This window comes from Terrapene carolina, unplaced genomic scaffold (assembly GCF_002925995.2).
Source record: "Terrapene carolina triunguis isolate 2854851 unplaced genomic scaffold, T_m_triunguis-2.0 Scaffold580, whole genome shotgun sequence".
Taxonomy (NCBI): Eukaryota; Metazoa; Chordata; order Testudines; family Emydidae; genus Terrapene; species Terrapene triunguis.
This window is the reverse complement of record NW_020664931.1, coordinates 4,439,849-4,464,628: the sequence shown is the minus strand read 5'-3', so window position 1 is coordinate 4,464,628 and position 24,780 is coordinate 4,439,849. Positions and strand designations below refer to the sequence as shown.

Here is a 24,780-nt window from a genome sequence, read left to right as displayed (position 1 = left end):
TGTCCGGGGAAACCCGGACGGATGGTAACCCTAAGAGTGACCAGACAGCAAGTGTGAAAAATCAGGACGGGGGTGGGGGGTAATAGGAACCTATATAAGAAAAAGCCCCAAAAATCGGGACTGTCCCTATAAAATCGGGACATCTGGTCACCCTACATGTGGTTCCCCAAGAGGGTGAACGGGATTCCTAGGACCATGTGCTGGTTCTGAGGGGCATGGTGGGGGGTGGGGTAGAAGGGTTAGCTCCTCCTGCCATACCTTAGTTCTGCCCTGCTCCTACACTGCTACAGTGTGCTCTGACAGTTCCCATACATTCCCGGTGCGGTGTTTGCTGCTGCTACTGTTCTGCTGCTGCTTTGGCAGCAGCATGGGCCCAGCTCTTTAGAATGTTCCATTTAGTAATTATTTTTGTATGCTCCAAGACATTGCTGATCGATGCAAGTCAGATAAGGGAAATGGGAATTTTTAGCAGTTTAGAACTCAGCTAAACCTGAACACATTTTATGGGATAAAGAATAAACACTTCTCTAGCCTGAGGGCTCTCTCACTTGCCAAATTTCAAAGGCTTCCTGCAGACTATGGAGGTGTAGGAACTTCTTAAAAAAAGTTGCAAGAATTTTTTACAACTGAAAATGAGGGGTCAATACAGCCTGAATAGAGGGGTTACTACAAGCTTCCCCTTTAATACATATGTACATGTACTAGGAAAGTATGGGTATTTTGATGCGAGGATCTAATGGCCAGCCCCCGATGATGGATTTAAAGAGACTGGTAACAACAAATACATGAAGAAATTGTGGGATTATTCCTTTAAGCATAGATATTATTTACTTAATTTGCATGGACTCCCCTATTTCATACCACCTAGCAAGGGCAGAATAAGCCATTTTTGGTACTTATTTCAAAGGGTTCTATACCACACTGTAAAAGAAATAGCTGCTATTAATGAAGTTTTGTTGTGTTCTGTTTCAAAGGAGCAGCTATTATCTCCTTCCTCTCAAAAGGTGATAACTGTGGTTTCAAAATAGACAGAATCACGCCTCCTGAAATCATCTGAGAGCAGACACTTTAATTTTTTATTTACTTCTTCTATACTGCAAATGATTAAGTATTATTACAACTTGACTACATACTATGCACACAACTAGAAATTTACCAGACTACCTATAACAGATTCTAGGTCTGTATACCAGATGTTTATTAATTCCCATTAGTTTTCCACAGTTCAGTCACCTTGATGCTCCACCTGAACTCCATTACAACAATTACATGTTTGTTTTTACTTTATTGATCTATACAATATGAGGAAATGCTAAGTAGCATCTCAGGGAGCCTTGGCATGTATAGGCAAATACAAGTGTTCATATTATCTAATCTTTTGGGTTTGTATTTGCAGTGCATGTATTGGATCCCAGGATCCTTACTGTGGATGGGACATGGTGATGAAGAAATGCACAACACTGGAAGAAAGTCTAAGCATGAGTCAGTGGGAACAAAGCATCACTGTGTGTCCAGTAAGTCCCAGAAAATTCATTGACCTCTTAAAGTTCTTGACTTCATGTGGATCTCATGTAAACTAGTCACTGTAAGATTTCTCAGGCTGAGAACATAATTATACACAAAGCACATTGCTTCAGGCCGTTCCGCTCAGATGTGGACTGTAAACTTATTTGTTTTTCAGTTCGTAGCTGACTAATTTACAGTATGTACAAGAAATTGTTTGCAGTTTTATACGGAGCAGTCAGCTTTCTTCCCCCACTGTACACATTCCCACTTTGAAGATGAATATTCAGAGACAAGTTACAACAGTGTTTTTCCTTCCAGAATTCCCCCCCCCACACACACACACTTTGTACTGTAAAACCAGATTTTAATTGCTAGAGATGGAATCTTGCCCCCCGAGGTTGTTATTGCTAATTTAAAAAGTCACATAACATTTCACAAAGTTCACTGATTGAGAAAGTGCTATCCTTCCAGAGACAGAAAGTGGATTGTTTGGATGCAGAAAACCCACACACCTAATGACACATGAACACTGATTATAGCAAGTATAATATTTATGACTGCTCACTTTTTATATATATATATATATATATATATATAATTTCATGTGGGATGGAGTTGATATGCTCTCTCTTGTTTAGTCTGGCCTCACTCAAAATATGTAATGAAATAAACAATTAATACAATAATAATAAATATTTTATTATTTAATGTACGAGTACAGATGGTCTTTTATAAACAAAGAAGAAAATTCCCTTCCCCAAGGAGTTTGCAAACTAATGGCCAGATTCTGCTTCCCCTATTCATGTTGAATAGTACCTTGGTCTATTGAAACAGTTGCATTGCATTCAGTGGGATTATTCTAGAAGTAAGGTACCACTCAGCATCAGGGTGGTAGAATGTATCTGTATAGCATAATTGGAGTAGACACCCAACCAAAGTGGAAGGGAAGGAGGGTAGTCAACAGAAACCTCAGGAAAAGGGAATACTGCTCTTTGCAGAGTACGATTTACAAAGAATTCAGAGAATGCTATTTTAGATGCACTCAAGAGCAAGAGTAGACAATATGGAGGTGAGAATAATAAAGGAAATGAAGCAAAAGACAGATTAGAAGAATGTGGAGACACCTTCCACTGAAGAAGAGGGAGGTTGTTTAAGGCACAGAAGTGGCTACAACTGGTACTGATTCTTGAGTGGGGAGAAGAAAACAAAGGAGCAGTGAAGCAAGATGATTATACAGACCATATGGAACAAGAGAAGGAGTAGAAGGAAATGAGAACTAAGATATAAGCAAGGAAAGAGCTATATGAATGCCTGAAGGTGAGAAAGATGAGGCCGAACTTGATGTGTAGTCAAGGAGCCAGTGGAGAGAGGGGCAGAGCGAGATGATGATTTTTAGCTGCAGTGTTTTGGATAGACTAGAAAGGGGAGAAGAAAGGAAGCCAGAAAGAAAGGGAAGTTATGATAGTAGAGATTAAAAATAACTGGTGCATGAGGCAGGGGGTTAGCAGTCAGGATACAGAGGAGAAGTCAGATTTTAGGCATGTTACAAAGGAAGAATGGCAGGATTTTTTCAAGATCCTGGATGCTCTGAGATTCAAACAGGGCACAAGCCTGGGTGGCAGGGACTATAAAGCAGTTATCATTGAAAAGGTTGGGGAGAGGAGAGTGACTTGAGGGATAGGTGATGAATATAGGAATAAAATGTCATCCTTGAACTTAGATAAAAAATACCTTTTGCCTGTCTGAACTGTCTCCCCCAACCTGGCTATCTTCCAGGGCTGCCCAAACGTGTTTGAGTGCTCTGTGAGGGGGCTTCTCTAAAGCACTCGGTTTTGACCTGACACTGCTCCCGCTGAAGTCAATGGCTAACTTCAGCAGAAAAAGTTAAGCTAGTATTGAGCATACCACTGTCTACCTTCCAAAATTGACAGTGACCACTAATCCCACTTGGAGACTTGCTCTTTTATGATGAAAAACTGCTTGTATGCTTATACTTTTCTAGTAACCAACAGTTAGTGCTTTAGCATCAACCCCACAAATCTCTCTCAGTATTTTTCTATTAAATACATACTAAAGGAAAGAGGGTTTTGGTTTTTTTTCCCTTTGGGAATATTTGAGATCTGTGGTGTACAAATAGAAATGTGTATTCTAAACACTACTCTCAAATGCATTTTGAAGCTAAATCCACCTCTCAAGTCTTTTAGGCTTTTCCTCATCATGTTTTGTTGTTGTTGTTTATTTATTTGTTTGTTTGTTGTTGTTTCCCGCCAGTCTCACATTTTGCTAAACCTTTTCAAACCAGCAAAGAACTCTGTCTAATGACTGACAGAGGTTAAAGACAAGGAGTACAGCCCATTCACGAGAGTGAATAAAGTGATGTTTTGGTCACATCTTGTTAATACATGGTTACATTAACACAGTCCCCCCCCCCCCATCTCCTAAGATTATTCCAAAGGTTTATTAGTATAAATCAGGTAGTTTCTTCACAGGCATCATGACAGAAGTGGATCTTCAGGAGGATACAGAGAGAGTAATGGCCTTAAAGGTGAACTCAGGAAAGACTTTCCCTGCAGTGTGTCCAGAAGGTTACAAAATCCAGAGTTCAGTCGAGTGAAAGAGAAATGCAAGTTCCAAGACTCAAGTTTTCTTCACTAAAAATGCCCTGCCAGCAGTGCCATTCTGATCATATTGCAAGTGAGCTGCTAGCTCGAGTGCCTCAGATGACCTCAACTTCCACAATACTAATTAGGAGAAAAGCAGTCTGTCAGATAGTCAGGCCTCAAATCAAGGTCAGAACTAACACCTAAAAACTTAATTCTGAAATAGACCTGCAGCCAGTGTAAGTCACAGATCGCAGGTATAACTGCTACACGACCCAGACTTGTTTAGCAGGCAGGCTGATGCTTTCTTCCTTAGTTACGATTTTTGATGGTATTACCCAAAATGGAGTTGATTGCTGTGATCCAGTCTTCAGGGTATTACCCAAAATGGAGTTGATTGCTGTGATCCAGTCTTCAGGGGACAAAGGCATGAGTGGGTCCTGAAGCATAAATTCAAAGTGGATCTTCTACATACTGCTTTGAAATGTTTCTCTTGTGTCCTGCCACTTTGTCCACCAAACTGTGAATTGTCTCCTCAGCAGCCCCTACAAGCCCATACTTGTGAAACTACCACAGCCCAAAAATGGGACACAATATGTGACAACTAACGAAAATGAGGGGCACACACAATTATTCATGAAGGAAGCTTCTTCTTCGAGTGATTGTTCACGTCCATTACACATTAGGTGTGCGCGCGCCGCGTGTATGAACGTCGGAATTTTTTTCCCTCAGCGGCTCCCGTCGGGCCTGCAGGGTCTCCCTTCCCGCCAGAGCGGCGCCCCGCTCTAGCGAATATATACCCCTGCCAGCCTGACCCCCCTTCAGTTCCTTCTTACCGCCCGTGGCGACGTTGGAACAACTCTGTCTCTCGTCTGAGAGTGTCCCTTAGCATAGTAATTAGTGATACAGTTATCAGTTCGTTAGTTGTTAAGTGTTAAGTAGCAGTTATCAGTTCTTCACAAAGACCTAAACGTCTTTGCGCTAGGTGTTTGGCCAACCCCGGCACCGGCCCTGGGCGGCGGGGCATGCCGCACACCCAAGGCTTCAAGGCTTGTGCCACGTGCCGCAGGCCTATGCCATTGAGCGACCCACACGAATCGTGTCTCCGCTGCCTGGGGGAAGCACACCAAAAGGAGCGCTGCAAGATCTGTAAGGCTTTCAAGCCCAGGACTAAGAAAGAGAGAGACTTTCGCCTTAAGCAGCTGCTCATGGAGGCGGCGTTACAGCCCTCCACTTCCGCGGCACCGTCAACCTCGGTGCGGAGTGCCCCGGCATCGGTTCGTGATCCGACACCGGCGGGGCAGCCTAAGCCTACGGTACCGACTCGGCGGGAACACCTCCGGCACCGGTCCTCTTCACCGGTTAAGCCGAAGGGCCAACCCAAGGCCCGAGGACGTTCCCCGCACAAGAAGGTAGCACCCGCGAAGACCGCAAGTGCTGCCAAAGCCGCTGCGGCCCCGACACAGATCCTGGTGCCAGTGGCTCCGGCGCCGAAAGGCCCGTTGAGCCCCGGGATAAGCGCGTCGAGTGAGGAGGAAGGGCTGGAGGAACTGTTGGAACAGCCCTCCACCCCGGACACATTTGAGGCAGCAAAGGGCCTCATTGAATTGTCCGCTGAAGGCACCCTCCGCGCTAAGGACATTCCGCCGAGACTGCCGTCCAAGGGCAAGCCGGCGATGATGCACCCATCACGGTCGCCATCTCGGCACCGTGCGCGGCGCCGGTCCCGGTCGAGCTCCGCCTCGGTGGACTCCCGGCTTCCCTCCGCGCAGCGGGCCGCACAACAGTCGGGCCCCAACACGCGCGAGGCACCAGCCCAGCAGCCCTGCTCGAGCAGGCACCGGGACGTTTCGGTTGCACGATTCCCGAGACCGTCCTCCCACAGCCGTTCCCGGTCCCGGGGTCACCGGTACCGATCCAGGTCCAGGTCTGCACGGCGCTACTCACGGTCCCGGTCTCGAAGGCATCGCTCTCCGACTCCGGACCGGCACCGCCCCACGGCACTGCCGTGGCCCTCTAGATCGCCGTCCATAGTGTCGGAGGAGGACTCGGGCCATTCTAGCAGATATGCCCACAGAGCGCAGGCCAGTAGGGAGCACGAAGCCTCGTGGCAACCACAGTGGAGCCACCCAGGACAATGGCCATTCTGGACCCCTTGGGCCTACCACCAACAAGGCCCCCCGTCCAGAACCTCGAGATCGGACTCCTCAGGACACCGGTCCCGCTCCCCACGGTGCCGCCCTACCTCCCGCAAGGAGGCCACGGTCTCCAGGCTGCCAGAAAGGGAGAGGGCTGACTCGGCACCGAGCCCGGCACCGTCCCAGGCCCGCGTCAGGGAACGCACTCCGTAGGACCACCCTGCGGATGAGGAGTTGCAGGAGGAAGAGGACGCACAGAAGGCCACGACCTCCTCCTCCTCACCAGACGAAGCCGTGGCGGGCACAACAGTGTCCGGTCCTCCCCCAATTGACCATCGGGCACACTAGGACCTGCTCCGCCGGTAGCCCTCAATTTGGGGTTGCAGGCAGAGGAGACGGTTGAGCAGGAAGACCCTATGGTCGACATTTTAAGCCCGGAGGGTCCCTCCAGGATCGCGCTCCCGCTTATAAAAACGGTCCAGTCTAATTATAAGACTGTATGGCAAACGCCAGCCTCCTCTGCGCCGACTGCAAAGGGCGTAGAGAGGAAATACTTCACCCCGTCCAAAGGGTTTGACTTTCTATTCTCCCATCCAACCCCATGTTCGCTGGTCGTCTCTGCGGTCAACGAATGGGAGCGCCATGGCCAACAGGCCCCGGCCCCCAAGGCCAAGGAGGCAAAACGTTTGGACTTATTTGGGAGAAAGGTCTACTCGTCCGAAGGCCTCCAGTTGCGGATCGCAAACCAACAAGCGATCCTAAAAAGGCACAATTTCAACTCCTGGGCATCAGTGTCCAAGTTCAAGGAAGCCTTGCCTCAGGGCTCGCAACCCGAGTTTGCTGCCATAGTAGACGAGGGGAAGGCGGTAGCCAAAACCTCCTTACAGGCCTCACTTGACTCTGCTGACGCAGCCGCTAGGACAATCGCGTCAGGAGTGGTAATGAGGTGCTCGGTATGGCTGCAGGCTTCTGGCCTTCCCCCAGAGGTGCAAAACACCCTCCAAGACCTTCCGTTCGAGGGTTAAGGCTTGTTTTCGGAACAAACGGACGCCAGACTACATAGCCTCAAGGACTCTCGAGCTACCCTCAAGTCTTTGGGGATGCACACCCCAGTGACGCAGAGGAAGCCATTCAAGCCCCAACCTCCACAGAGGCAGTACCATCCTCGTCCTAGACAGGAACCGTACCGCAGGAGGGGCAGGGATAACAGGCGTAGACGCAACAACACGCCTAACCAGGGCCAAAATCAAGGCCAAAACAAACCGCAGCCGGGAAACAAACCAGGGTTTTGAAGCTGCGATCGAGGACAGTGTACCCATCTCTATTCCGGATCCCGCCCTGTGTTTCAGGGACCGCCTGTCCCATTTTTACCGTGCTTGGTCAAGTATAACATCGGACCGCTGGGTCCTACGCACGGTGGAGACAGGTTACACTCTTCAGTTCTCCTCGCCCCCTCCCTCCCACCCCCCACCCCCGTCCCTCTTCAGGGACCCCTCTCACGAGCAACTCCTCATGCAGGAGGTGCAGACCCTCCTCTCAGTGGGAGCGGTGAAAGAGGTTCCCCCGGACCTCAGAGGAAAAGGGTTCTGTTCAAGATACTTCCTCATTCCCAAAGCAAAAGGGGGCCTCCGTCCTATTCTGGACCTTCTCAAGCTAAACAAATACTTGCTCAAACCACGTTTCCGTATGGTCTCCCTTGGTACCATCATTCCTTCCCTGGATCCGGGGGATTCGTACGCTGCCCTCGATATGAAAGACGCCTACTTTCACATAGCCATCCGGCCGGCCCACCGGCAATTCCTGCGCTTCACTATCAATCAGCGCCATTTCCAATTTACGGTCTTGCCCTTCGGCCTGGCAACAGCCCCACGCGTTTTCACGAAATGCATGTCAGTGGTAGCTGCCTTTCTTCGAAAAAGAAGGATGCGCGTCTACCCATACTTGGACGACTGGTTCCTGGCGGGCCGGTCGGAGGCCGAGGTTCGCTCCCATGTGACATTGACGCTACGAGTGTTCCACGAACTCGGTCTGCTGGTCAATATACCCAAGTCATCATTGGTCCCCACGCAGAGGCTAGACTTCATAGGGGCAGTCCTGGACTCAGTGGCGGCATGAGCGAGTCTTCCCGTACCGTGGTTCCTGGCTATCCAGAAGGCCGTGAGCTCCATCCAGCAATTCCCCACGACCACGGCCAGATGTTGCTTACAACTCTTGGGGAACATGGCGGCCTGCACCCACGTAGTCGGACACGCCCGCCTCAGACTCCGGCCGCTGCAGCTGTGGCTGGCCCAGGCATATTGCCCCAACAGAGATCCCTTAGACATGGTCGTCACGATCCCGGCTCGGGTGTCGAACGCCCTCTGTTGGTGGCTCGATCGACAGCAGGTTTGCGCGGGGGTCCCTTTCGCCGCCCCGCAACCCATTCTGACGTTAGTAACAGACGCGTCGGACCTGGGTTGGGGGGCGCACCTGGGGGACCTGCACACTCAGGGCTTGTGGTCCAGGGAAGAAAAGTTGCTTCATATCAACCTGAAGGAGCTAAGGGCGATTCGCCTCGCCTGCCAGACCTTTCACGCTACCATGAGAGGCCACAGCGTGTCGGTTCTGACGGACAACACTACCGCCATGTTCTACATAAACAAGCAGGGCGGGTCCCGGTCCTCTCCCCTCTGTCACGAGGCGCTCCTCCTCTGGGACTTCTGCATAGCCCATTCAGTCCACCTCCTGGCTGCATATCTCCCCGGAGTCCAGAACGGGTTAGCGGACCGTCTCAGCCGGTCCTATCTCATGCACGAGTGGACGTTGAGGCAGGACGTCCTGCGTTCAATCTTCCGGAGGTGGGGGTTTCCCCAGGTGGATCTTTTTGCCACCAAGGACAACAGCCAATGCCCTCAGTTTTGTTCGTTCCAGAACCGCAGTCCGGGCTCATTGGCAGATGCCTTCGCTATCCCGTGGGGCGGGAGCCTGAGGTATGCCTTCCCCCCATTCCCGCTCATCCACAGGGTCCTCCTCAAGACCCGCAGGGACAAGGCGACAGTCATCCTTATTGCTCCGGCGTGGCCACGTCAACACTGGTTCACGTCCCTGTTGGAACTGTCCGTGACCACTCCGATAACCCTCCCCCTCCATCACGACCTCATCACGCAAGACCGAGGTCACCTACTCCACCCGAACCTGCCGTCGTTGCATCTCACGGCATGGTTTCTCTCTGGCTAAACGATATGGAGCACAGATGCTCTCAGGAGGTCCAGCAAGTCCTCCTTGGTAGTAAGAAGCCCTCCACAAGAGCGACCTACCTTGCCAAATGGAAACGGTTCTCCCAATGGTGTGGGCCTCACCACATCCAGCCTCTGCAGGCTTCAATACCACTAATTCTAGACTACTTGCTACACCTCAAGCATCAAGGGCTCGCCCCCGCTTCGATTAAGGTGCATCTGGCTGCCATATCGGCGTTCCACCCTGGGGTATTGCGGGTTTCGGTGTTCTCCAACCCCACAGTAGCCCGATTCCTCAAGGGGTTGGAGAGGGTGTTTCCCTACTCGCGCCCACCGGTACCGGCATGGAACCTCAACCTGGTCCTCACTAAACTCATGGGGCCACCCTTTGAGCCCCTAGCCTCTTGCTCCCTCCTGCACCTCTCATGGAAGGTAGCGTTTCTCGTGGCCATCACTTCGGCTAGGAGGGTATCGGAATTGAGAGCCCTCACTTCGGAGCCCCCTTATACAGTTTTTTATAAGGATAAAGTGCAACTAAGGCCGCACCCTAAATTCCTGCCGAAAGTGGTCACGCATTTCCATATGGGGCAGGACATTTGTTTACCAGTGTTCTTCCCCAAGCCTCATACGGACCCAAGCCACCGCAGCCTGCATACCCTTGATGTCCGTCGGGCCTTGGCGTTTTATCTCAACCGCACCAGGCCATTCCGCAAATCAACTCAGCTGTTTATTGCCATTGCGGAGCGAATGAGGGGCCAACCTATTTCGACGCAACGCTTGTCGCAATGGATTGTGCTTTGCATACACACGTGCTACGAGCTTGCCAACGTACCAGCCCCGCAAATCAGGGCTCACTCGACTAGGGCCCAAGCGTCCTCGGTGGCCTTCTTGGCACAGGTTCCGCTCCAGGAAATCTGCAAGGCAGCCACCTGGTCGTCGGTGCATATGTTCACAGCCCACTACGCGATCCATCATCAGACCAGAGAGGATGCGGTTGTCGGCAGGGCTGTGCTTCAATCAGTTATTCCTTGACTCCTACCCTCCTCCAATGGTAAGCTTGTGAGTCACCTAATGTGTAATGGACGTGAACAATCACTCGAAGAAAAAGAAACGGTTACTTACCTTCTGTAACTGTTGTTCTTCGAGATGTGTTGTTCACGTCCATTACACTTCCCACCCTCCTTCCCCTCTGTCGGAGTCACCGGCAAGAAGGAACCGAAGGGGGGTCGGGCTGGCAGGGGTATATATATATGCTAGAGCGGGGCGCCGCTCTGGCGGGAAGGGAGACCCTGCAGGCCCGACGGGAGCCGCTGAGGGAAAAAGTTTCCGACGTTCGTGCACGCGGCGCGCGCACACCTAATGTGTAATGGACGTGAACAACACATCTCGAAGAACAACAGTTACAGAAGGTAAGTAACCGTTTCTTAAAATGCTCTCATCTTTGTTTCTTTAGTATAAATTACTTTTTCTTTTACTTTTTCCCCCCATGATTCTTTAGGTCTGATGTAAGTAATTGCAAACAATATAACTGAGGGGACACCAAATTTGTGTGGAACTTGGATAATTAGACAACAATGGGGCTAAAATGGGAATGTCGCTTGAAATATATGCCAAGTATCAGAGGGGTAGCCGCGTTAGTCTGCATCCACAAAAACAACGAGCAGTCCGTTGCCACCTTAAAGACTAATAGATTTCTTTGGGCATAAGCTTTCATGGGTAAAAAAACCCACTTCTTCAGATGCATGGAGTGAAAATTACAGATGCAGACATAAATATACTGACACACAAAGAGAAGGGAGTTACCTTACAAGTGGAGAACCAGTGTTAACAAGGCCAATTCAGTCAGGATGGATGTGGTCCACTCCTAATAATTAATGAGGAGGTGTCAATACCAAGAGACGGAAAATTGCTTTTGTAGTGAGCCAGCCATTCCCAGTCCCTATTCAAGCCCAAAATAATGGTTTTATATTTGCAAATGAATTGTAGCTCTTCAGTTTGTCTTTGAAGTCTGTTTTTGAACTTTTTTGCTAAAGGATTATTGACTTTGCTGAAGTGATTGACTGTCCAGGGAGACTGAAGAGTTCTCCTATTGGCTTTTGTATGTTACCATTCCTGATGCCTGATTTGTGTCCATTTATCCTTTTACATAGAGACTGTCTGGTTTGGCCAATGTACATGGCAGAGGGGCATTTCTGGAATATATCACATTAGTAGACGTGCAGGTGAATGAGCCCCTGATGGTGTGGCTGATGTGGTTGGGTCCTCTGATGGTGTCACTAGAGTAGATATGGGGACAGTAGGCAGCAGGGTTTGTTACATGGATTGGTTCCTGGGTTAGTGTTTCTGTGGTGTGGTGCGTAGTTGCTAGTGAGTATTTGCTTCAGGTTGAAGGGCTGTCTGTAAGCGAGGACTGGCCTGCCTTGCAAGGTCTGTGAGAGTGAGGGATTGTTTTCCAGTGGTGTTCTGTTATTTTCCTTGTTGGGCCTGTCCTGTGGTAGTTGATTTTTGGGGGTACCAGTCTCGCTCTGTCAACCTGTTTCCTCACTTCCTCAGGTGGGTATTGTAGTTTTTAAGAATGCTTGATAAAGATCTTGTAGGTGTTTGTCTCTATCAGACATCAGGAATGGTAACATACAAAAGCCAGTAGGAGAACACTTCAATCTCCCTGGACATTCAATAACAGATTTGAAAGTAGCCATCCTTCAACAAAAAAAACTTCAAAAACAGACTTCAAAAGAGAAACTGCAGAGCTACAATTCATTTGCAAACTTAACACCATTAATTTGGGCTTGAATAGGGACTGGCTGGCTCACTCACTACAAAGGCAATTTTCCCTCTCTGGGTGTTGACACCTCCTCATCAATTATTGGGAGTGGACCACATCCACCCTGATTGAATTTGCCTTTTTAACACTGGTTCTCCACTTGTAAGATAACTCCCTTCTCTTTGTGTGTCAGTATATTTATGCCTGCATCTGTAATTTTCACTCCATGCATCTGAAGTGGGGGGTTTTTTACCCACAAAAGCTTATGCCCAAATAAATCTGTTAGTCTTTAAGGTGCCACCGTACTCCTCATTGTTTTCTTGAAAAGTATCTAAGTTGTATGGCTCTGGCCAAGATTACTCTACTTCTTTCCTTAGTGCCCCTCTCCCCCAATGTCTCTTCACACTTATACAAAAAAGGCTTCTTCAGGGGTCATTGTGAGAGTTGGTGGCAATAGGCTGATGAATGGGTGGGGGAGTGGTGGCAAAGGAAATTCCAGGTTCTGTTCCTGCTTCCTAGCGGGAGTGGCACTTTCTTCATACAGGAGCAAAAATGATTTCTTCACCTCTGCTGAGCTTCTGTTATTCCTTTTGAAGCCCCTGATGCTTTTCCTCTGCCCCTTCCCCTCTTCAAGCCAGTTGAGATGGAGAGAAGGGGCAGCCCTTACAGCCCAGTTCCTCTACCTTTAACAGCAAGGGCTCCCGGAAGGCCCCTGAACTTCTGAGTCCCTGAGTGCTGGGGAGCTGTTGAGGTGAGAGCAGGAGGGCTGGATTTATGCCCATGTGACATTTGTGTATGTTATAAGCTCATCCTAGCAGGAGCCTCTCACATTCCAGGATACAGTCCACACCAGTGAGGGCTGTGTCACCACCTGCCCTGCAACCTAGGGTACCTCACAATGCTTTGCTGCTGTACCTTCCACCTGGGCCTCTCACAAACAGCATGCAGCTCACACCCTGTGTGTCTGTGTATAGCTGCAGCCCTGTCCTGCAACTCTGACCACAGCAGTCTGTCAGAAAACATAAGCCACACGCTAGCTTCCAGCAGCCGTGGTTACTACTTGCAGGGTGACCACAACACACTCCCATTCCCAAATTTTCCTCCAAAAAAATATGTTCTCCACTATCCAGCCCTCTCCTGGACAGTTCAGATATTTTGGGTCCATTGCCTCTGTAATGGAACAATATCGAACAGTTTGCTAGTTTAAATTGAGCTACCACAGAGCCCAGTTTAACCACAACACTAGATTAGTTTTGATTAAAGAATAAAACAAGTGTATTTCCCTACAAAGAGAGATTTTAAGTGAGTACAAATACAAGGCATTAACGTTAGAAATAGTCACGAGGAATAAAGATGAAATGCTTTCCAGTGCTAAAACTTAACAAGCTAGACTCGGTTCAAGGTAAAATCCTTACCACTTGTTCCCAACAACAGGGCTGACCAAACTTCAGGTCAGGATCCCTCCCAAAGTCAAGCGGTTTCCTTTGTCGTCTTAGGTGAAAAAGAGATGTCTCTCTCAGTTAATACCTTGGGGTGTTCTTGCCCCTCACTTTTATAGTCTAGTCACCCTTTGAAATTGAGTCTTCGGAGAACTACTCCTCAAAGCAAAGTTTATTCCAGCAGTGAAGAAGGCAAAGTGTAGTCGGGGGGTGAAGGTGCCCCATGCTCTTTCTTCTCTCCTGTGTATGCTGAAATACAGATTTGCCTTGTCTCGCTCTTGCTGTCTCAAGGACCTGGTTTTCTACTATATATAAATTGCGGCACACACACAATCCTTTGTTTAAGATAGTCCTGATTAGGCAGGAGTGGTTAAATGGGTCTATGTGGGTTTGAACATGTTCTATAAACACTGTACAGGGAGAATTCATAACTTACCTATAATGTTGCCATACACATGTCACTGTGATATTATTGACCAGTGAGTTATTAGTTTTCAAATGATACCTCACAAGGCATACTTTGTACAAAGATTATCACAACAGTGTGTAGGGTGTGAATACAGGGTGCATTTGGTCACAGAGTCCTAGCTTTATTCTCCACTGCCCTGCATCTTGTGTCAAGATTTACACCTGTGCAAAATGGCCAGTTCACATTGGTGGTCATTTACACCTTTTTGAACTTAGTACCAGAATAAATCACTATACAAAATGCAACGCATTGGAGAATAAACCCTTTTGTGTTCTGACTTTTTCTGCATTATTAAATAATAATTTCTAAAAAAAAAAAAAAAAATTTTTGCATGAAGCTTTACAACCACAGTCTGACCTGATGACCCTAACTTTGAAAAGCACTGCACTAGGGTGTGACCCAGTACTGGGTCACAGAATGCAAGGCACTGGTTCGCCTTGCTCAGCACCCAGGGACCCTGGCGGCTGGCCAGAAAAAACTAGTAGTAAAACTAGTAGTCCCTACCCAGAAGCAGCCAGCAGCAGGTCTGGCTCGTAGGCGAGGGGGGGCCCCCACGGGGCTCCACACGCAGGTCCCGCCCCGAGCATCAGGGTTCCCATTCAATGGGAGCTGCGAGTGTGTGCGCGTGCGCCTGCAGGCGAGAGCCACATGGAGCCACTTGCGCACTTTCGCCTAGGAGCTGGACCTGCTGGCCACTTCCAGGGCGCAGAGCGGTCCGCGGCGCCAGGCAGGCGGGAAGCCTGCCTCTGCACCCTGGCTGCGCTGCTGACTGGGAGCCACCAAAGGTAAACTCATGCCCCAACCCCTGCCCTGAGCCCCCCCAAACCCAGAGCCCCTTCCTGCACCCCAACCCCATCATCCCAGGGCCCGCACCCCCAGCCCAGAGCCGTGCCCCCCTCCTATACCCCTGCCCTGAGCCCCCGAAACCCAGAGCCCCTTTCTACACCCAAACTCCTCATCCCCAGCCCCACACCAGGGCCTGCACCCCAGCCCAGAGCTGTGCTCCCCTCCCGTACCCCTGCCCTGAGTCCCCAAAACACTCATCCCCAGCACCATACCAGAGCCTGCACCCCCAGCCCAGAGCCCTATCCCACACCCTGAATCCCTCATTCCCAGCCCCACCCCGCAGCCCTCACTCCCCACATGCCAACCCTCTGCCCCAGGCCCTGAGTCCCCTCCCACACCCCCAACCCCTCATCCCCAGCTCCGCTGGGTCACAGGCATCAGTTTTCTTCAACTGGGTTGCCAGAAAAAAAAGTTTGAAAACCACTGCCCTAGAGGAAGAGTCCATTGCTGTCACACAGGAAAGCTGTTTTCAGTTCCTAAACCCAGCTCCTTGCTGCTTGGTCAGCCGGAACTAGGAGTACAGTGTAGTGTATTCAATTCCTGGTGTATGAAGTGCATCATATTTTACAATAGTCCCTCCGAATAAATAGTGAATATGCAGATTGTACTGAGGAGATTCATTGTTGCATTATTTATTATTAGTGGGAAGGGTGAGTTTATTGCTCTTTATATGGGCAGTCCGCTAAGAGTGTAGTCTCTGAATTTTTGTATAAACCAGTGGAAACCTACCAGAAGCATTTTCAGCTTGAGGAGATGTTGGCATACGTATAGCATCCAAACTGAAACTCAGTGATTCCACCCCAGAGAATAGGCAACACAAGAAGTTGCTGACTGACTGAAGATACAGAGTTCCTCTCCTCAGCGTGCAAGCTAGCACAAAAGAGCCATTTGGAGGGTTGCAGAGAGCATCAAGAGACATGTAGATAGCAGAGAAAAGAAGAGCCTTTTGAATGGGCAGGGACAGAGAGAAACAAGTAGAGGGAAGACAGGGATAAGAAGAAACTTTGGGTAGGAATGAGAGAAGGCACCGGAGGAAAGAAGGGTGGAAGAGAAAATGTAACCAAATGAGAGAAAAAGTAAATATCTCCTTGTTTTGTGCTGGCCTGCACTCTGAGGTAGGTGAGACGGTTGAGTACAACACAACTTTATGGGTAAAGGGCATTGCAGCGGTGCTGGTGAGAGCTGAATTTGGCACTCAGCTCAGTAAACTTTCATTTAAAGTACTCATAGTTCCACATTTGACTTTATTTCTCTCTAGACAACTGGGGATCTAGCTGATCATATGAGTGTTGTCTTGTGAAGAGTGTAGGTGAGACAGCAGTGAAGGTGCTCTGATACATTGTGGAAAAGTAAGCAGTAGAGATGGTTTCACAGCTCTGACACTAATTGGACTGGGGACATGTTATCTGTGTTTATAGAATACAGACTCTTCCAACTCTCAGTGTTGAGAATGAGCACAACTGACATTTAACAAGAAATAATTATTTCCTGTTTGTGAAAAATAACAGCATACACACTATAACAGTGTGTTATTTTCAATAAACATGTGTCAGCAGTATGCTGAGTTGATAGATTGTAGCTCTATCAGTCTCAGCTCCCAGAAAATAAACTTGTCTGTTCTATGGGTAGTACTGTATGTGAATTATTGATCTTGAAAAGTTTTATTAATAGTTAAATTATGGAACCTTTTAGCAGAGTGGCTGGAGATCAGCCAGAGATGCAGTGAAAACATGCTGCCATGTCTCTTGTATCTTCTAATTAGCTGTGGAATTTATACATCCTTTATCTCCCTTCCCTACTCCATTTAGAATTAAGTGATATCTATTGTTCATGCCAGGTAGCCAAGTGAGTCACCTTTCCATGTCTTTCATAGCAGTTCTGCCAGTTTTGTTTATAGTTCAGTGTAGAAACAGATGTTAGGGCATTAAGTACTGGTACTTTTCCTCCCTGCTTCCCCCCTTAAAATATGCTAAACAGCTTCAGGCTCCTCCTCCCCTCTATTTCTTGGGTGAAGGGAGTGTAGCAGATCGCTGACTCACCGCTGTGGCACCTCCTGCTGGTCATCCGGGAATTAGCTCAATTTCATCATTCAGAGCACCTCCTGGTGGCCAGTGTCTCTCCTTCCTCACCCCCCCCACCCCCCATGATTCCCCCCCAACCCAGTGCCCTTTACCTTGGGGTTCTGCCCATAGCAGTACCCCCACAATCTCAGTCTCCCCTCCCAGAGGAACTCCCCTCCCCCTATGCCCACCTTGCCCCAGTGGCTACTGTCACTCATCATCTTGCCCCTTTTTCCTGGGGCAGACTTCAGTCTGTAATGGCCATTCATCACTGGCAAGGGGGTTGGACCAGCTACCTCTGTACCCCAGTACCTCCTTAGACCTTAATCAGGTCTCAGCTGGGGGGGGGGAGGTTTGCCAGGCTGGAACACCCCAGCTCCTCTTGCCCTTCCTCAGCACTGCTCTGCTTCGGGTAACCTGTACTCCCAGGCAGCTAGGTCCTTCCTACTCCAAGGCTGGAGTGAGACTGAGTGAGTGTCTCCCGTAGCCCTTATATCAGGGCAAGCTGTGGCCTGATTGGGTGTGTCCACAGCTGTGGCCGCCTCCGCAATCAGCCTTTTCCCCAGGAGTGGGGTAATTGCCCAGCTACAGGGAGGACCTATGTACTATTTAGCTATATCATTATTATTTATTTGTATTACTGTAGCACTATGGGACCCTACTCATAGACCAGGATCCCAGTATGCTAGGTGTTGTACAAACACAGAACAAAAAGTTGGTTTATTGAGTCTATAATGCAAGTTTTCTAATCTTTTAATCATTCTCTACTAAAGAGTGCCTTCATCTAGAGAGCTAAATTCCTGATATCCATCACCAATTTCATGAAAGGTTCCAGTAGCAATGAAGTCTGATGAAATCTCGAGTTAGCACTGTTTCTTTTAATTAGACAATTCCTGGTTAAATATATAATTATAGAGATCTTATTCACATAGCTTTTAAACTGCATTTTGGAAGAATTATTCAACATTGTAAAAGAACCTCATCCTCCTCCAGGTGAAGACAGTGGGAATAGACTTTAAGGGAAAAGGCGAGAGTTCTAAAAGTAAAGTTTTATGCTTTTTCATTTGTATTGTTTTTTACAGCTGTGTTTGTTCCCATATATAATGTATATATTTAAAATCACATTCTGCTTCCCCAGGGAGTGGAATTTTAGTGATGGTTCTTTTATTAAAATGTGTTTTTTATAAATATCAAAGAAAACTACTAATCATTAAGATTTAGCATAGGCTTAACTAGAATCTATACCTTGACCATTATCCTCTACTACTTCCTCCTTTCAATCTAAAGTCATGTTTCTGCAAACATTCTTGCATATTCTGTTTTGCAATCAGTGTCTTAGTTCAGATGACAGCAGAGTTTGGGAGAAATGGGAAATAATTTCAGTCAGAAGATGATTGAGAGAACGGGGCTCTAATTCCTGTTGAATTTCTGTAGGAATTCTTTCCAACGGAGCCAGTGATATTGGTTGTAGTTAGGGGTGATGATGATAGATTGAATTTTATTATTTATTATTTATTATTTATAGTGTCCAAAGGCTCCAGTCAGATTGAGGTTCCATTCCCCAGGAACTGTACAAACACAAAAAAGAGAATTCCTGCTCTAAAGGATTTACAGTCTAAAAGGGTGTGATCCTTTTGAGAATGACTCCAGTGGTGGCTCTAAATTTTGAATAGTTGAAGTTCAGACTTCTCTATGTTGTGCAATTAAAAAGTTACATCAAAAGGGACCTCTGAGCAGTTTTCTGCTGTCTTACCTAGACTTTCTGTTTTTTTATCTTCTAGACCAGGAATTTGACTGTGGACGGAAATTTTGGAATGTGGTCTCAATGGAAACCCTGCACCCACACTGATGGTACCAGTGTTGGCTCCTGCCTCTGCAGAACTCGCTTGTGTGACAGTCCAGCGCCTCAGTGTGGAGGCTGGCAGTGCGAAGGACCAAGTATGGAGATTGCCAACTGCTCCAGGTACGTCAGACAATCACAAGACCCAAACAGATCCTATAAGATATCTTTTTTTAAAGTATTAAAAATAAAACACATTTTAAGTAATATTTCTTTTAAACCTTATTCACAGCCTTCCTATTCCTTCTTGAATAGGAAACTGCTTATGATGATAGTCACAGTAGCATGGAACATAAGCCTCTCAGACTTCGCTGGGAGAGAGAACTGGCCAAGTGGGAAAAATTAACTTCAGGTTTTGTGAAACTATTTAAGTTGACTACAGTTAACATTAACAACAGAAATATAGGGGGGGAAATCAATGCATTCGGTGACACCCACAATTTAAAGCCCCGGAGTTTAGTAATTTATTGGGGCACAGAGAGACTTTTGCAGGACCAGTAAGCTTTTTTTAAACATTAGTTCTGGCCCAGTTATCAAAAAGAACACATTTTGAGGGCCAAGTCCTGGAAGTCACCACCCTTTAGCACCACCTCCGTTGCACCAGCTCTCAGGATTTGTGAATACTTGCACTAGGTATGGGGAGCAAAAGGAGGATGCTTGTCTCTCTGCTCTGGAGTCTCCGGAGGCAGGTCCACTGTAGCCTGTGCTGATATCATAATATCCTGGTCTGTGGCCCACTAAGTCTGGTCTTGCAGCCACTTTTCCATCCCAGACCACTCACCTGACCCCATAGACAGAATACTAGAGCAGATCATTTTTCAGTCTAAGCTTAGAAACAAAGTGTTTGTTCTGAACAGTCATGGCCAAGTTAGAGGGTGTAGGATTAGCAGACTTGTCCTGACAACTGGTGATAGTGAAGGAAGTGGGGCTAATTTGACCTGGAGCTCATGTTTCAAACATTTTTTGCACCTAACTCTCAAGTTGAAACTTGTTAAATGGCCTGTTCTGTTCATTTCCAGTAGTTTGTTCTTTTATCACTTTCTCTAGTCCATTACTTATGCTACACCAGTAGCAAATACTTGAACTTCCAAATCACCTCATGATATTTTTGCATGAATCAGAACAGTTATTATCCTGCATGTAATGGTAAACAAATAATTATAATAATTATAATAATAATTAATGGAGATATCCCATCTCCTAGAACTGGAAGAGACCTTGAAAGGTCATCGAGTCCAGCCCCCTGTCTTCACTAGCAGGACCAATTCCAGCTGATATAAGATGCAATAATGAATGGGTGTAAATAGATAAGAAAAATCAATATGGTGCTTACAGTTGACTGGAGAGTAGAGAATTGTGAGCAGAGGAGCGGATAAGGATACTATATGAAGCTAAACAATTGAACAAGAGTTATTAGGTGTCTGTTGTTCCCGAAGTATAGACTTTGATGCCCACATTTTTAAAGGTATTGAGAGGTGTTTAGGCATTGCTGCACTCACTTCTGCAATGTCTCACTGATTGAGGAGCCTAAATTTCATTTTAAAAAGAGATTTAGGCACTTAGTCAATTGGATTTTGGCTTAAAATGAGACAGGATCCTAAATCAAATGGGCATTGCAACACTGAGTGCAGCAATGCATAAACACCTTTAAAAATCTGGGCCTGAAGGCTTAGATGGAAATAGAGAAATGCTCGGAGGCTCACCACAGATATTATCATAGTCATTCCCCTGCTAACATTACATCATCTCATTTGCATAACCACTCATACTAATAATTGATTTTCAGAGGTACTGTACTGGGCACCCAAAGCTCCCATTGATTTTAATACATCTGAAAATCATGCCATTGATACTAATCCTTACAGTAATTAACCCTGTTTTTCTGTCCAAAGTCAGTAGCTGTGAACTATGATATTTTTCAGGCAGCCATTTTCTGTAGTGTCAAATTCTGGGTCCATTAAAACAAGGGACGATTCATGCACTGCTCAAATAGCAATAAACCATTAGTAAAAGTTAAAACTGCACTTTTTTGGCCAACTATTAAAATGATCTGACAAGTTAAACATTTTTATCCTCTTGTATTATTGAACCAGTTGAGCTTTTTAATTTTTGAATCATTTCCCAATAGAGTAAGACAATTTGTATTATATTAACCTTAGTATTCTTTTAAAATGTTTATAATGAAATCTCAAGAGCATAACATTGTTGAGTTTGATTTTTGTTGAATTTCTTATCTTTACTAGCAATTTTCTGGTGTGAAAAAACCCGATGGGAACTGCTATAATTCACTGATTTCTTTAGGGTTTAAAATTTCTTTCCAGACATTTGGCATGATACTATTCATATTAAAGTCAATAGGAGTTAGCCACTGACTTTAATGGGAACATGACTGTGCCTTCTAGGGATTTACAAGTATAAGAAATACGTATTGATTCTGTTAGCTCTATCAGCACCTTTTGGTACTCTTACCCATAAGGCATTGTTATTGTATTTGAGGATTTTGTGGAATTGTGAGCTCATGTAATTGTCTCCTCTTGAAATTTGACTTCTCCTGGAACTTGATTTTTTTTTTCTTTTTCTTGTTTTAAATTTTTGTCTTTTTTTTAACAGAAAAGGGAGGGCATGAACTTGAAGTTTTTAATCTTCCTTATCATATAATATCAAGGTTGGAAGGGACCTCAGGAGGTCATCTAGTCCAACCCCCTGCTCAAAGCAGGACCAACTAAATCCCCAAATGGCCCCCTCAAGGACTGAATTCACAACCCTGAGTTTAGCAGACCAATGCTCAAACCACTGAGCTATCCCTCCCCCCCAAATTTAAAGGTCATTGAGTCCAGCCCCCTGCCTTCACTAGCAGGACCAAGTACTGATTTTGCCCCAGATCTCTAAGTGGCCCCCTTAAGGATGGAGCTTACAACCCTGGGTTTAGCAGGCCAATGCTCAAACCACTGAGCTATCCCTCCCCCCCTTCCTTAAAAGACATGATATAAATAATATGGACTCTCTAACCCAGCAGCTCTTAAACTTCATTGCACTGCAGCCCCCTTCTGACAACAAAAATTACTACATGACCCAGGAGAGGGGACCGAAGCCTGAGCCTGCCCCAGCCCCACCACCTGCGATGGGGAGGGGAGGCAAAGCCAAAGCTCAAGGGCTTCAGCCCCAGACAGAAGGCTGGTAACCTGAGCCCTGTTGTCCAGGGCTGGAGCCCTTCGGCCTTGGTCCTGGGCAGTGGAGCTTGAGCTTGGGCTTTGGCCCCGGGCGATGGGGCTCGAGCTTTGGCTTCGGCCCCAGACCCCAACAATTCTAAGGTTAACCCTGGCAACCCCATTAAAATAGGGTTGCGACCCACTTTGGGGTCCCGACCCACAGCTTGAGAACTGCTGCTTTAACCTACTTGAGCAATATGTAATTCAAAATTCTCTCCAAAAGATTGATGTGGGAATTTAAATATTAAATGTATCCAGAATAAATTAACTGAGGAAAATTAAATTCCATTTTCTGTTATTAGTGTTTTGGATTCTGAAATTATACAGGAGAATGTCAGATTGTCTTCCTGCCCTATAATGTGTATTATCAAACAATATATGTAATTTAATTTTATAAAAACTAAAGTAAACATTTGTGATCGTGGCAATGAATTTGGTTAAAAGTTAGAAGCGTGAGGTTTTAAAAAAAATACTTTATTGAGCTTTGAACAGAGTAATACATGTCATTAGCCTAAATAATTATTGGTGTATACATGGATTTGCTCTGATGTGGACTATTAATAAGAACGTTAGCAGAAAAAGGATGCATCACTGTTATTTTTAAAACATATAATACAACTTGGAGAGGTTAAACAAAATATATATGTTAAACCCATATATATGTTAAAAATAACATATATATGTTAAAAATATATATGTTGAACAAGAAGCAATGGGCTTAAACTGCAGCAAGGGAGGTCTAGGTTGGACATTAGGAAAAAGTTCCTAACTGTCAGGGTGGTTAAACACTGGAATAAATTGCCTAGGGAGGTTGTGGAATCTCCATCTCTGGAGATATTTAAGAGTAGGTTAGATAAATGTCTATCAGGGATGGTCTAGACAGTATTTGGTCCTGCCATGCGGGCAGGGGACTGGACTCGATGACCTCTCGAGGTCCCTTCCAGTCCTAGAATCTATGAATCTATGAATAAACCCAATGGGAATAGTAATATTACATAGACCCAGTTTAGGGGAGATTCATCTCTAGAAGTATTTGCGGTGAAATTCCAATATCCTGTGGTCAATTACCAGAATTGTCCAAGGCATAATAACAGCATTTATAGTTTTCTGATGGGTTGATGTGGTTGCTTGTGATGGTCGCGGGAAGCCCAGGGTCTCATTTCTGGTTTATGTCTTATGTTCCTAAAAGCTCATGGCTTCAGAGTTTCAGCCAGTCACCTGCAGGGATCAGGAAGGGTTTGTCCCTCCCCCCATGTATTTTGTTTTGTTCTTTTAATCTCCTTACTTTGAACCACCAGGCATGCCCTCAGTTGGAGATTCAGTGGGGTGGGCAAAGGCTCTGAGGTAGCACTGAGCATTTTCTGTCTCAGGTGCTTGGCTGGCTAGCTCTTGCTTACATGCTGAGGGTCTAACTGATCACCATATGTGCAGTGGGAAGGATTTTTTCCCCAGGTCAGATTGGCAGCAACCTTGAGAGGTTTTTGCCTTCCTCTGCAGTGGGTGGGTCACTTGCCAGGATTATCTGGGTATATCTCACTTAATCATTTCCCTGCTATAATGGAGTCTCGGGCACTGGTGCACCTTGGTTCCTCCCATTTTCGGCCTGTGGCACATAATAGTCTAGTCTCTTGTAGCCTATAATATTTTGTCTGTTTTCAGTTGTGTCAGGTGCTGGATGGTGTTGGAGACTTGTCAGATACAGGAGGTCAGACTAGATGATCTGGTGGTCCCTTCTGGCCTTAAATTCTATGTTTTATACCTTCTTACATAGTCAGATTACAAGGACTTGTATGGATTTTATATTTGTTTGGTCATTGGGCCCATTTTAACAGTAATATATCATATAGACCAGGTCGAAACAATGGCAAAAACAAGTATCTTTTTTCCACCAAGTGTTCTTCTGGAAGTTTAACTTGATGCAGAATTAACTATCTCTGCAGATATTAATGGGCCAAATTCTGTTCTCAGTTACACACATGTAGCTGCTCACTGTATATTATAACAGATGACAGAGCCAAGGCTTCTTATTCTACTAGAAATGGGGGCTGGACTCCATGGACTTCCTGGTCACCCTGCAGTACCACCTGTGGAATTGGTTTTCAAGTCCGCCAGCGTTCGTGCAGCAATCCAACTCCTCGGCACGGGGGCCGTGTGTGTGTGGGACAGAACCGTGAGGAGAGGTGAGGTATCTTCTCCACTGCCTGTTTTAATTTTTTCCATTCAGGTTCATTTTCATGTTACATTTTTCTCTTTTACCTGCTTTCTCTTTCTTTTTTTTTTTTTTAATTTCCACTACAATCTCTTACCACAATTACTATTAACAAGGATATGGACTTCAGCAGTGCATTTCACTTAGCTGAGTTCTTCCCGAACAAGCTGAACTCCCAGCAATGCCGGTCAGCTGACGGAGTGAGGCACTCCTCTCTACTATCCCTTCAGACTCTGAAAATTGATTGTACTGTGTTTGAATTGCAACTTGACCAGACACAAAATCTGTAGTAAAGTGTTGTTAGATCACAGCACTGCATTACTGGTGGACAGTTCAATTTTCATATGTTAAATAAATATATAAAATCTCAATACAGCAAGTGGGAAAGTTTTAAGGGTTTTGTTTGTATCTAATAAATATACACCATACTGGAATAAAATATGTTCTTTAGTAAGTACAGCTGAAATGGTTTGCGTGTATATTAA

General features: G+C 46.3%; 1 protein-coding gene across 1 annotated transcript in view; it reads left to right on the top strand.

The window, feature by feature from the left end:
* Positions 1–24,780, top strand: part of SEMA5A (semaphorin 5A) — a 668,054-nt gene that overhangs the window by 471,554 nt on the left and 171,720 nt on the right. The window contains exons 11-13 of the mRNA XM_026659123.2: positions 1,397–1,514; positions 18,819–19,000; positions 24,123–24,266. Of these exons, the coding sequence (XP_026514908.1) occupies positions 1,397–1,514; positions 18,819–19,000; positions 24,123–24,266 (444 nt within the window). The remainder of the gene's footprint in view (positions 1–1,396; positions 1,515–18,818; positions 19,001–24,122; positions 24,267–24,780) is intronic.